The sequence below is a fragment of the Nicotiana sylvestris genome, chromosome 4, assembly GCF_000393655.2.
Source record: "Nicotiana sylvestris chromosome 4, ASM39365v2, whole genome shotgun sequence".
NCBI classification, from domain to species: Eukaryota; Viridiplantae; Streptophyta; class Magnoliopsida; order Solanales; family Solanaceae; genus Nicotiana; species Nicotiana sylvestris.
In genome coordinates, this window is record NC_091060.1 from 145,398,444 (window position 1) to 145,412,060 (window position 13,617).

At 41.4% G+C, this 13,617-nt stretch overlaps 1 protein-coding gene across 1 annotated transcript; it reads right to left on the reverse strand.

Moving 5' to 3' along the window:
• Positions 1-5,720: 5,720 nt before the first annotated feature.
• LOC138890297 (uncharacterized) lies at positions 5,721-6,791 on the reverse strand. The gene is made up of 2 exons (XM_070173672.1): positions 6,150-6,791; positions 5,721-6,056 (listed from the first exon to the last, which is right to left on the reverse strand). Exons 1-2 carry the CDS (start codon positions 6,789-6,791, stop codon positions 5,721-5,723), a joined length of 978 nt encoding a protein of 325 aa, XP_070029773.1.
• Between the last annotated feature and the right edge of the window lie 6,826 nt (positions 6,792-13,617).

Genomic DNA, 13,617 nt, shown 5'->3' on the forward strand with positions numbered 1-13,617 from the left:
AAAATGCTTACAGATTGCGCTTGATTGCAGGTTTGAGCTATAAAGTGACAAATCGTCAAAGATCGGCTCAAACCGGAGTGAAACCTGCTCAAGTGCCAAAGATCATTAAAGTAAGGACATTCAGAACTTTGTGCGGACCGCACCATCATGTCATACGGCCGCACCATAGGGGTTCAGAGACTGTGAAACTACAAGTCAAACATCATGTGGCCGCATCCCACTTCATGCGGCCCGCGTCTCACTCATGCGGCTGCACAATCTTGCTATGCGGTCGCGTCCAAAAAGTTCAGAGTGTGTCATATTCCAGAAGCAAACCACGCGGTCGCGTCCCACTTCATGTGACCCGCGTCCCTCTCCATGCAACCGCACTCTATAGTCACGCGGTCCGCGTCCAAGAAGTTCAGAGAAGCTGTCAAAACTATTCATGCGGCCGCACAACAGCTTTGTGCGGTCCGTGCCAGTCTTCATGCGGCCGCATTCCAACTTTGCGCGGTCTGCATCACCATCTTCAGAGAGCAAGATTAAGAGGTCAAGCAACCCAATGCGGCCGCGTGCCAACTTTGTGCAGTCCGCAATAACCCCGCAGGTGCATTTTTGTCCAGTTTTTCTATCCCACTATAAATAGAACATTTTACCATTTTTAGGAAAGTTTTGGTACATCTGATAGCTGCTGCACTCGCGAGACTTATGTTTTGGTTGATTTTGGGCATTTATAGCTTGGTTTCATTATAGATTATTGTAGCTTGACATTAGTAATTAATTAATATGGTTGCTTCATCTTCTATTTCTTCAGTTTCTTCTTTAATTATGTCTAGCTAAACCCATTAGCTAGGGTTGTGGCTCAACCCTAGTGTGGGTAATTAATGGGTGCTGCTTCTTAATGATAGATTGATATTGGGAGTTTGTTATTTGGGTTAATTTTATGGTTTAATTAAGGATTGATGGTTGCAAACATTGATTCTAGCTTAGTGGGTCTTGACTCTTCTTGAGAAAGAGAGTCTATGACCCCAAAATTGACCCAACAAGGAATTGGGGTGGACCCATGAGAAATGGTAGTCCCAATTAACGGGTTAAACCTCGAGAGAGTAATCACCCTACTTGAACCCTAGTTGCTTGGTCTAATTGGCCTACCCAATTGGTCTCGAGAGAGTCAATTGGGCAAATTCCCTCTCCCTACCGAGAGGTGTGAGAGTGGGTACAATTGTGCAACGGTTATAACATTGATCCCAAATATGTCAATCTATTATTAGTAGTTTCTACCCGTTAGTTAACCACCTAGGTGATGCCACAACCCTAGTGACTTTCTCTATATTAATCACAACTTAGAACATATCCCTTCAGCATAAATTAGCTTAAATTTGTAGTTGATAATAGTAATAATTAAAAAAAAACCAAAAACCTTTAGAAGTACAATTAGGAGCAAGCACGCATTCCTAGTCTGAACAAATACGCAACTCCATTCCAAGCTCTCTATGGAAATTGACCCTGATACCACTATTCGGATAAAAGTCTTAGCGCCCGCTCTTCCTACTGTTGTGTGAGGTTCAGTTTGCTGTGATCAACTACCCATACTCCGATTCTACAATCCCGCTGACCACAGAAAGTTGGGTGTGGTCGTGGAAGTTGCACTGCTGTTCATGGAAAAACAACTGCGCTGCAGACCCATTTTATGTAGTGCTCTGAACATTTGCACCGCTGATTGCGGAAAATACGATGTGGCCACGTAAAGTGGGATGCTGTCAGCGGAATTTGTCACCGCTGACCACGGTATTCAAGACTTCCAAAATCTGATTTTCTTAAAAAATGCTGACCGCGGAAAATCATTCGCGTCCGTGGAATTCAAAAATGACCTGAGCAATCCTAGGATTTCAATTTTTTATTCATTTAGCGGTTACCATCTACACTATTAACCCCAACTAGGTATTCATTAATCAATCCTAACTATTTAAGCATAAGTTAATTACAATGATGAACCCTAATTAAAACTTAAAAGAAAAGAAGAAGAAGTAAAAACCAACAAACAAAAGAAAAACAAGTACAAATGAAAGAATAATTAGGAAGTGAGTTTACCAGATGTGTAATGAGTGATGAGAATAGACTTTAATCTTGTGTTTGTGCGGATTAGGGCTTGGGTGAACAGTAAAAAGTAAGCTTTGAGAGTTCAAAGGTCAAAAAGGGTAAAAGGTCTCTTGACCTTCGATTTATACTAAGTACCCTAAGACCCACCGATCTTACCTGGCACAGCCGTAGAATATCACTGTGGTCCGCGCTTTGGACTTACAGAAGGGCTGCTTGCTTAACACTTCAGATGAGAGCGAAAAATGGGGTGCGACTGCGGAAAGGCACCCGTTGACCGTGAAAAATCCTCCGTAGACGTGGATGAAACTTCAGAGAAGTCTCATTTTAGACTTTTCAAGCCCGCGTCTACTGCCAAATTATGCCTCCGCGAACTGGCTTCCACTGACCACAAAAAATAGGGCGTTGTTAGCAGTCCAACTACAGACTTGTCAAATTTTTCCAGCTTTATCTTGCACTGCATCAAACATTCCTACACAAATCTTACAACCAGTTAGTTCAAAACAAATCCTACACTACGAAGAAAATCAAAAAGAAGAAAAACACATGGTTTGCCTCCCAAGAAGCGCCTGATTTAACGTCGCGGTACGATGCAGGTTACCATTAATCATTTGAGATGGATCATTTCCATCACGTGGCTGTCATCAAACTTGCCAAAATAGTGCTTCACTCTATGCCCATTAACTCTGAATATTTCACCATTTTTATTTTCAAATCAAGAGCACCAAACGGAGTTACAAGCACCACCTCAAAAGGTCCACTCCATTTTGACTTAAGCTTTCCCGGGAACAGTCATAACTGGGAGTTGAATAAGAGAAACAAGTCACCTTCCTTGAATTCCCTGCTATGGGCATACTTGCCATGTAAGTAGTTCATCTTGTCCTTATACAAGGACGAGCTAGAATAGGCATGAAACCGGAACTCATCAAGCTCATTGAGTTGCTCTACCCGGAGATTCGCTGCAACATCCTATTCAAGATTTTAACTTTTTCAAAGCCCACATGGCCTTGTGCTCTAACTCAACCGGAAGATGGCAAACTTTCCCAAATACCAACCGGTACAGAGACATACCAATCGGAGTCTTGTACGCAGTCCTGTAAGCCCACAAAGAATCATCCAATTTCTTTGACCAGCCGGTCCTATTTGCATTGACAGTCTTTGACAATATGCTCTTAATCTCCCTGTTGGAGACCTCAACTTGCCCACTAGCCTGAGGATGGTAAGGGGTTGAAACCTTGTGATTGAAACCATACTTTTCAAGCAAAGTGTCAAATGCCTTATTGCATAAATGAGAACCCCTATCACTTATGATTGCTCTAGGAGTGCCAAACCAAGTAAAGATATTCTTCTTAAGAAAAGCCACCACACTCCGGGCCTCGTTGTTGGGTAAATCCATAGCCTCAACCCACTTGGAAACATAATCAATGGCCACCAAAATGTACGTGTTGCCACATGAACTCACAAAAGTCCTCATGAAGTCAATGGCCCACACATCAAATATGTCAACCTCAAGAATAGTGGTGAGAGGCATTTCATCCTTCTTTGAAATTCCACCTGCACTATGACACTCATCACATCTCTTCACAAGCTCACCCGCATCCTTGTACGATATAGGCCAATAAAAACCACAGCTAAGCACCTTTGAAGCTCTCCTCGCCCCACCATGATGAACACCGTAAGGAGAAGAATGGCAAGCATCCAGAATACTCATTTGCTCCTCTTCTAGAACACATCTCTGGATCACACCATCATTACAAATTTTGAAAAAATAAGGCTCATACCGGTAGTAGTCCAAGCTATCCCATTTAAGCTTCTTCCTTTGGTTAGAAGAGAGCTCACACGGAACAATACCGGTCACAAGAAAGTTGGCAACATCCACAAACCAAGGCATGTTATTCACAGATACGGAGAGGAGTTGCTCATCAGGGAATGAATCATTAATTTCAAGGCCATCACGGGGCCTCTCCTCATCCTCCAAGCGGGACAAATGGTCCGCCACTTGGTTTTCACTCCCTTTTCAATTAACAATCTCAAGGTAAAACTCTTGAAGCAATAGAACTTATCTCATCAACCGATACTTAGAATCCTTCTTTGTCATCAAGTAGCAGAGTGCTACATGGTCAGTATTAACTATCACCTTGGCACCCATGAGATAAGGCCTAAACTTCTCCATTGCAAACACAATTGCTAGTAACTCTTTTTCCAGCACCATGTAATTAACTTGAGCATCATTCATTGTTTTGCTTGCATAATACACCGGGTGAAATATCTTGTTTACTCTTTGACCCAAGACCACTCCTACCGCAACATCACTTGCATCACACATGAGCTCAAAAGGTAATCTCTAATTGGGTGCGGTAATAATGGGAGTGGTTGTCAACTTGTACTTGAGAAGTTCAAAAGCTTTCATGCATTCATCATTAAACACGAACTTTGCATCATTTTCCAATAATTTGCACAAAGGATTCACTACCTAAGAAAAATCTTTGATGAATCTTCGGTAGAACCCCGCATGCCTAAAAAAAACTCCTAACCCCTTGACTAAAGTAGGAAGGGGAAGATTTGAAATCACTTTGATCTTCGACTTTTCCACCTCTATACCGTTCTTTGATATCTTATGGCTGAGGACAATGCCCCCTCGACCATAAAGTGGCATTTTTCCTAGTTAAGCACAAGATTTGTCTCTTCACACCGAGCTAGCACTTTGTCAAAATTCTTCAAATACTCATCAAAGGAGTCACCCATAACACTGAAATCATCAATGAACACTTCCAAGAAGTCCTCTACCATATCGGTAAATATAGCCTTCATACATCGTTGAAAGGTAGCTGGTGCATTACACAAACCAAATGGCATGCTAGAAAATGCAAAGGTGCCATACGGACATGTGAAGGTGGTTTTCTCCTGATCTTCCGGAGCAATCAAAATCTGGTTGTAACCTAAGTACCCATCCAAAAAGCAGTAGAAGGCACGCCCAGCAAGTCTATCCAACATTTGGTCAAGAAAGGGCAATGAAAAATGATCTTTACGGGTCACTTTATTCCGCTTTCGGTAGTCCATTCACACCCTCTTTGGCACACATTGCATCGGCGAAGTCCAAGAACTATCCGAGATGGGGTACACAACCCCTGCATCTAGCCACTTGATCACCTCCTTTTTGACAACCTCTTGCATAGCCTCGTTCAACCTCCTTTGATGTTCCAATGAGGGATTGGCATCATCTTTAAGGATAATATTGTGCATGCAAAAGGTAGGTCTTATTCCCCGAATATCAGCTAGAGTCCATCCAATTGCCTTCTTCCTTCTTTGGAGAACCTCCAGTGTGGCATCTACTTGCACGTTAGTAAGACAAGAAGAAATAATAACATGTAAAGTTGAACTAGGGCCTAAGAATTCATACCTGAGGTGTGGAGTCTTTCTGTTCTCAAGATCCAAAGAAAGCTTACGGGGCTCATAGGAATAAGAACCCATTCCGTGCAAAGCATTGACAGTCTTTACCCTACCTTTATCCTCATTCACCTCAAGGTTCAACAATACTGCTTATAGAGGATCCTCCACATTGATCATGGCACTAGTATCATCAATTATCACCTCCGTGACAAGATTCACAAAAGAGCAAACTTCAGTACTATTCGATTGCCTCATCAATTTGCACACACAAAAGAAAACATTTTCGTCACCCACCCAGAAGGGAGCTCCCCTACTTCCACATCAACCAATGCCTTCCTTGTTGCAAGGAAAGGTCTTCCCAATATTATCGGCACCTTATGGTTGACTTTGCAGTCCAGAATCACAAAATTAACAGGCAAAATAAACTTGTCCACCCGGACAAGAACATCATCAATAATACCAAGTGGCCTTTTCATTGTTCTATCTGCCATTTGCAATCTCACTGAAGTAGCTCTCGGTTGACCAATACCCAAAGGTTTGAACATAGAGTAAGGCATCAAATTGATATTTGCTCCCAAATCATACAATGCCTTTGTAAAATCCGCACTCCCAATGGTACATAGAATGGTGAAAACGTCGGGATCTTAAAGTTTTGGAGCCATCGAGTGCATTATTGCACTTACTTGATGAGTCATTTTGATGGTATCATAATCCATAGATCTCTTTATAGTGACCAATTCTTTCATAAACTTGGTGTAACCCGGCATTTTCTCAAGAGCTTCCACCAAAGGAACATTGATCGACAAGCTTTTCATCATCTCAATATTCTTCTTAAATTGGCTTTCATTATTTTGCTTCACAAGTCTTTGAGGGTAAGGTGGAGGAGGCCTTGGCAAGGGAGCCTTAGCCTTGGGCACTACCATTTCCGGTATATTTATTACGTGTTCCCTAGACGGGTTCACGTCATTTTGAGTCACCACCTTATTATCATGAATATCAATTCTCACTTGATCATTCAAATTCTCTTCACTCACTTGCTCGTCAACTATAAGAACATCATCATCTTGCACTTCAATCTCATCACTCACAACTTCCTTTTGCTTAAAGGTATTCATTTCACCACCTCTACCGCTCCTTGTAATCACTGTCATTGTATGCCTATTATTGTTCCCACCCTTCGGGTTTACTACCGTATTACTAGGTAGAGACCCCTTAAGGTGAGTATTCAAAGATTGTGAAATCTGGCCAAGTTGAACCTCCAAGTTTTGGATTGAAGTATTACGGGATGCCAACTGAGCATCAAAGTCAGCATTCTCTTTCATCATTTGTTCAAACATCATCTCGATCCTTCATATCTCATTATTTGACGAGCTAGGACCTTGGGACAGAAATGGAGGTGGGTTGTTTGGTTGTTGATACATTGGAGGTCTTTGAAAGCCTTGCCCCCGATTCCCTTGATTCCATTATTCCAACCCCTTTGGTTGTTATTTCCCCAATTGCTATTGTTGTCACTCCAGTTTCCCTGGTTGTTCTAGTTGACCCAATTCTGATTATTGTTCCCCCAGTTGTTATTTCCCTGTTGGTTTTGATTTCCCTAATTTCCTTGGGATCTCCTCTATTGTTGTTGGTTAGGAGCATTGCCCCTTTGTCATTGGTAATTGTTTACGTACTGGACTTCTTCACTTTGTTCATCATACCCATTATCCTGGTTGAAACCACTGTTACCCTGATCATATTGATCCGGACTTCCTTGACCTTGTTGATCTCTTTGTCGCCTCTTGTTGACCAACATATTGACAACCTCCATAGCATTTACTTGTCTCGGCGCTTGAACTTGCTGCAATTGAGCTTTTTCCAACTGGTTCATTGTTATAGTTAACTCTGCTATTGCCTGGCCATAGTTGTGGAGCTCTTTGTGCAGGTGAATGACAGTGGGATCACCCTGTGGTACATTAGGTCAACTTTGCCAAGCTGAGAAAGTATCTTCCATCTCATCCAATATCTCACATGCCTCAGCATAAGGTGTGTTCATAAAATTTCCCCCTACTAGCTGGTTCACTACACACTGATTGGTCATGTTATTGGCATAGTAGAATGTTTGCTGGATCATTGCTTCGGTCATATCATTGTTCGGACATTCTTTCACCATTGTCCGATACCTCTCCTAGACCTCATGAAGTGGTTCATTAGGTTCCTGTTTGAAGGCAAAGATCTCATCCCTCAATGTCGCCATATGCCCCAGCAAGAAAAACTTAGTTATAAACTTGTCTGCCAACTCGTCCTACGTAGTGATGGAATGGTTGGGAAGTCTTTCGAGCCAGTCCAAAGCTTTCCCTCTACGTAAAAAAGGGAACAATCTCAATCGCAGTGCATCCTCCGACAGATTTGTTTGTTTACTTTCCCAAGGTATCCACAAAACCTTTAAGATGTTTATATGCATTGTGATGGAAAGCACCTATAAAATACCTCCGTTGCTCCAATAAAGTCAACATCACATTTGTAATTTGGAAATTGCCTGCCTAGATCCGGGATGGGACAATTGCACTTGTGTATCCTGCATTTGGAAGCACCCGAGGAGCGACTCTTGGAGGAGGCGGGGGAAGGCCTGGAATATTTTAATTGGCCTAACGGCCTCTTCTTTATCCTTGAGGTACTAGAGGCACCTCATCTTCACCATTATCATCTACCTCCTCACCCAGGAGAACATTTCCAAGAGGATCATTATTTGCCATTTTGTACCTGAATCAATTGACTCACACAAGTTAGCAAAATAGAAGGAAAGAAAAACAAGACACAAAACTAGTCAGATAGATAGCCAAAACCATTTAGCTCCCTGGCAATAGCGCCAAAAAGTGATTGGGTTCAACCCTATACCACTATAGAATGGAAAGAGTAGTCGATGCATCTTTTACCCGAAAGGTCGGGATCGAATCCACAGAGAGCTAATATTAGTTAGGAATTGGGTTTCTATCTAATCTAGCTATGTGCGATCTTCTTAATTGCACTTCCATTCATGCTTTGTTTTGGTTACTATTTTACTTTTAACACTAATGAAGAATGAAACTAAGCTAAGTATGATATTGTTGTAAGGTTTTCTTAATTGGTAAAAAGGCACTAGAGAAGTGACTTACACCTAGGTGAGTATCTAATGGGGTCTAAAACTTAGGGCAAACTTGTTGTAATTGGGATCATGATATAACCATTGCACATAACTACTCACTCTACACCTCTCGATAGTTTGAGTGACTTTGCCCTAATTGGCTTTCTCAAGCCCAATTGGATGTTTAAACAATTCAAGCAAAATTGGCTCATGTTGAATATTACTATCTCTAGGTTTAACCCTTTAATTGGGGCTATCAATCTCTTGAGTGCACCCCAGTTCCTTGTTAGCCAAAATTTCCTAGACTTAGTCTCTCTTTCTCAAGAAGAGCCTAAGTCAAAAAGGCACAAATCAGTGTTTGCAACCACCAATTCTCCAATTAAAGCATGAATCAAGCTAAATATCATTAACCTATAAACATTTAAGCCCTAAAATTGAAGACCCATTAAATACTCACACTAGGGTTGGGTCACAACCCTAGCTAATGAGTTTAGCTACTCATAATCAAAGATGAATATGAAATATAAGCCATAAAAAGTAACTACAAGAGTAAAATCTAAGATTAATTGCTAAAGATGTTCTAAAATTACTCAAAAAGGTAAAAGGCGGTTGTTCACGTGCTCCACAAAACAACAGATACCCTAAAAATCTGAAAAAGTACTATTTATATACAGCCAAATTTTCCGAACAAAATTGTCCCTATCGAGATTCCACTGACAGCGAAAAATGGGTCGCCTCAGCGCTTAGACTTCTGCGACCGCGCAAAAGCAAGCGCGGACCGCGGTTCTTCTCTTTTGATCTTGGCCTAAACTTTGAGTCTGCTGGGAGTGGAAAATCAACTGCCTCAGTGCTCCTTCAACTGCGGCCACGAAATATGTACGCGGACCGTAGTTTTCAATTTGAGCTCCAACTAATGTTCTCTGATTCTTCATTCTGCTGAGGGCGACAATTGGACTACGGCCGCGTCAGATAATACCGTTGCCATACAATTTCACTGCTGGCAGCGATGATTGTTGAGCCCAAAATATGACTCTCTGAACCTTGCTACCGCTGAAAGCGTAGTTAAAACCGCCTCAGAGGTGGACCCTCTGCATCCGCGTCTATTTCTTCGCTGTCAACGCCCTTTTTACTCAACTTTGAACTTGTGCAGGTTTCACTCCTTTATGAGTTGGTTTTGACTTTCTTGTCTATTTTTGACCAAACACTACAAACAAGCACAATAAGTTAGCTTTCGAGAATACTTGTACACACTTTTAATCCAAAACCTAAGCAAAAAGGAGCATAAAATAGGCTAGAATCCCTAGTTATCAATGTCTTCTCCCAAAATGATATGCCCAAGGAAAGCTACAGAGTTCAACCAGAATTCATATTTAGAGAATTTTGCATACAACTTCCCTTTTTGTAGAACTTTGAGTACAGTACGTAGATGATCTGCATGCTTAGCCTCTAAACGAGAATACACCAATATATCGCTGATAAATACAATTACGAACAGATCTAACAAGGGTCTGAACATACGGTTCATCAAATCCATGAATATTGTTGGGGCGTTGGTCGAACTGAACAATATAACACGAAACCCAAAGTGCCCATATCTGGTCCGGAATGTTGTCTTTGGAATATCTTAATCCTTAACCCTTACCTGATAGTACTCGGACCTCAAGTCTATTTTTGAAAAACACTTGGCACCCTTGGTAGGAGGGTGTGGAGGTCGAGGATTAAGGTGGAAGGTTAGTAGGTAATTTATAGTGTTCATCGATGGGCTTAGTAGCATGCATGTCCCTTCATATTCTTAGATTTTTATTACGATATGTGATTTTGTTCACCTCAGGTATTCTATTCCCTGTTGCTATTATTTGATACTACTTATCCTTTATCTCACCCTTTTTTCTCTTCCATCTTTCTTCCTTCCTTCCTTGCTTCCCTCTTCTTCTTCTTTCCCTTCCTAAGCCATGGGTCTATTGGAAATAGCCTCTCTACCTGCATTAGGTAGGGGTAAGGTCTGCGTATAGACTATCTTCCCCAGACCCCACATGTTGGGATCAAACTGGAATTGTTGTTATTACTTGGCAGCTGCAACTGATCAAATAAATCGTCAATCCTTGGGAGAAGGTACTTATTCTTGATCGTCACCTTATTCAACGGTCTATAATCAATATACATCCATAAGGAACCATCTTTATTCATCACAAATAACACAGGTGCCTCTACGGTGATGTACTAGGCCTGATAAAGCCTTTTTCAAGCAAGTTCTTTAGTTGTTCCTTTAACTCTTTTAGCTCTATGGGGGCCATTCTATAGGGAGGAATGGATATTGGATGAGTATCTAGTAGTAGTTCAATAGCAAACTCAATTTCTTGCTCTGGCGGAAGACTTGGAAGCTCATCGGGAAACTCATTAACCACAGGGATGGACTGAATGGTTGGTGACTCTACTTCCACATCCTGAACCCGAACTAAGTGATAAATACAACCCTTAATGATCATCTTCCTTGCCTTGAGATATGAAATAATCTTCCTCTTGGCGACGCTGTATTACCTTTCCACTCCAAAACAGGCTCCCCTCAAAATTGAAATCAGACTATCTTTGATCTACAATCAACGTTGACATGACAAGAAGCCAACCAATCCATACTCATTATAACATCAAATTCTACCATATCTAACTCGATTAGGTCTGCTACGGTAGGTTGACTATGAACTACTATTATACAACCCCTATATACTCGATTAGCTATCACCGAGTCCCCAAAAGGTGTATACACCTCAAAAGGTTTAACCAATATGCAAACTTACTAGAAACCAATAGAGTAACATATGATAAGGTGGAACCTAGATCAATCAGTGCATATACATCATATGAGGAGACTGATAATATACTTGTATCAGGCAATGACTCTTGATCATGTCGTCCTGCCAATGCATAATTGCAGTTCTAAGGACCGCTCGAGCTAGATGTTCTGCCTCTACCTCTACCATGACTCATTGGTGCTTGTGAACCTTGCCCAGTGGGGCGTACTGATGATGATGAACCAGCTACAAATCCCGCTGGCTGAGCTATGCTTGCATCACCTCTCGTTGTACAATCCCTCACAATGTGGCCCAGATAACCACAAGTATAACAAACACCCAATCCCATACGGCATAGCCCGACATGCTGCTTACCACACTGAGTACATTGTGGCAAGGGCGGCCTCATCTAACTTGACTCGCCCCTATACTGAGAACCTGAGGCCCTAGAATTCTGACCAGGCCCTGAATATGTGGAACGATCAAATCTCTTACTGCCAAACTGAGGGGGTGCATTAGCCGATGGCTAGGCTGGATATCTCAGGTACTATTGTCTCTGACAACCTCAAAACTCATCAGAAGGAACCGAAGACCTTGCTCTCTTATTCTGGGCCCTATCATGCTCACGATCGGCCCTCTATTTTTGCTTACGCTCCTCTACACCCTAAGCGTATGCCCGAATACGAGAAATATCCATGTCTGGCTAAAGTGAGACCGCCATACAATCGTTAAGCAAGTGAGGCTCTAATCCCATCACGAACCGGTGAACCCGATCCTCCACCTTAGATACAATAGTGGAAGCATACCTAGCCAACGAATCAAACTGAAGACTGTACTCTCGGACACTCATGTTACCCTGTCGGATGGTCAAGAACCTATCAACTCTGGCCCGTCTAAGCTCTGGTGGCAGATAATGACGAAGAAAAGCTTCTGTAAACTCCTGCCATACTACTGGAGGGGCATCCTCACCTCTGGACAATTCCCAAGACTAGTACCAATTAACTGTAACATCTCGGAGTCTATAGGAAGTTGGCTCAATTGACTCAGTCGCAGTGGCCTTTATTACCCTTAACGTCCTCTGCACTCTATCAATAAATAATTGAGGGTCCTCGTTTGTATCTGCTCCAGTGAATACCAGAGGGTCTAAATTAATGAAGCCATGAACTCTCGCATTGACGGACCTATATGCATGACTAATACCTACCTCCTGACGCCGAGCCTGTACGGCTACTAATCGAGTTAAAAGCTAAATAGCATCTCTCATCTCCTAACCCGGTGTATCTGGCTGAGGTGTTGAATGTACAGGGGTGGGCGCTAGAGCTGGTGCCCCTCGGAGCTCTTTTGGAAAGGGCGGGGTATGTGAAGTCTGAGATGGAATCTCACTATGAGACTTTCCCCGAGCCTTGGTAACTCGTGGCGCTCGACTAGTAGTCTCGCCAGCCACGGACTTTCTTTTTTGGGCGGCTGTAATCTTCGGAGGCATCACTGAAAACGTAACATATTATTAGGAACATGAATTCTTTTCTCGCACGATATGAGATAAAAAGAGAGGATAACATCCTATATGTCCTGTAGCCTCCTGTTTATAAGTGTGGTGAACAACACACCCATAAAAAAGACTCTACTAGACACTGTCTGTAGACAACCCTAGGACAGAACTGCTCTGATACCATTTTTGTCACAACCCAAACCGATGGGCCGCGATGAGTGCCCGAGTCCTACCTGTCGAACACCCTTAAGCATGCGACTAAGATATAAACATGAATAATATCTGATGAATTACGAGAGTAACATGCACGAGGAAAACCTGTCCAAAAGACATATATACATATACGTGCGGATTGCAGTGGGCGAGCTGACAAGGCCGCAATAGACAACTACATACCCAAAACTGAAAGTCGACAAGGCCACATACTATCCAACTGTACACATCTGTCTACAGACCTCTAATAGAAATGCAACTATACAAAAACGGGACTGAGCCACGTCATACTTATATATATATATATATATATACAAATATATATATATATATATATATATATATATATATATATATATATATATATATATATATATATATATATATATATATATATATATATATATATATATATATATATATATATATATATATATATATATATATATATATATATATATATATATATATATATATATATATATATATATATATATATATATATATATATATATATATATATATATATATATATATATATATATATATATATATATATA

Coding starts and splice junctions, on each gene's coding strand:
- LOC138890297 (XM_070173672.1), bottom strand. CDS start 6,791: ATGATGAAAGAGAATGCTGACTTTGATGCTCAGTTGGCATCCCGTAAT. Junction 6,057..6,149: donor CCATCAAAATGACTCATCAA/GTAAGTGCAATA, acceptor GATTTTACAAAG/GCATTGTATGATTTGGGAGC.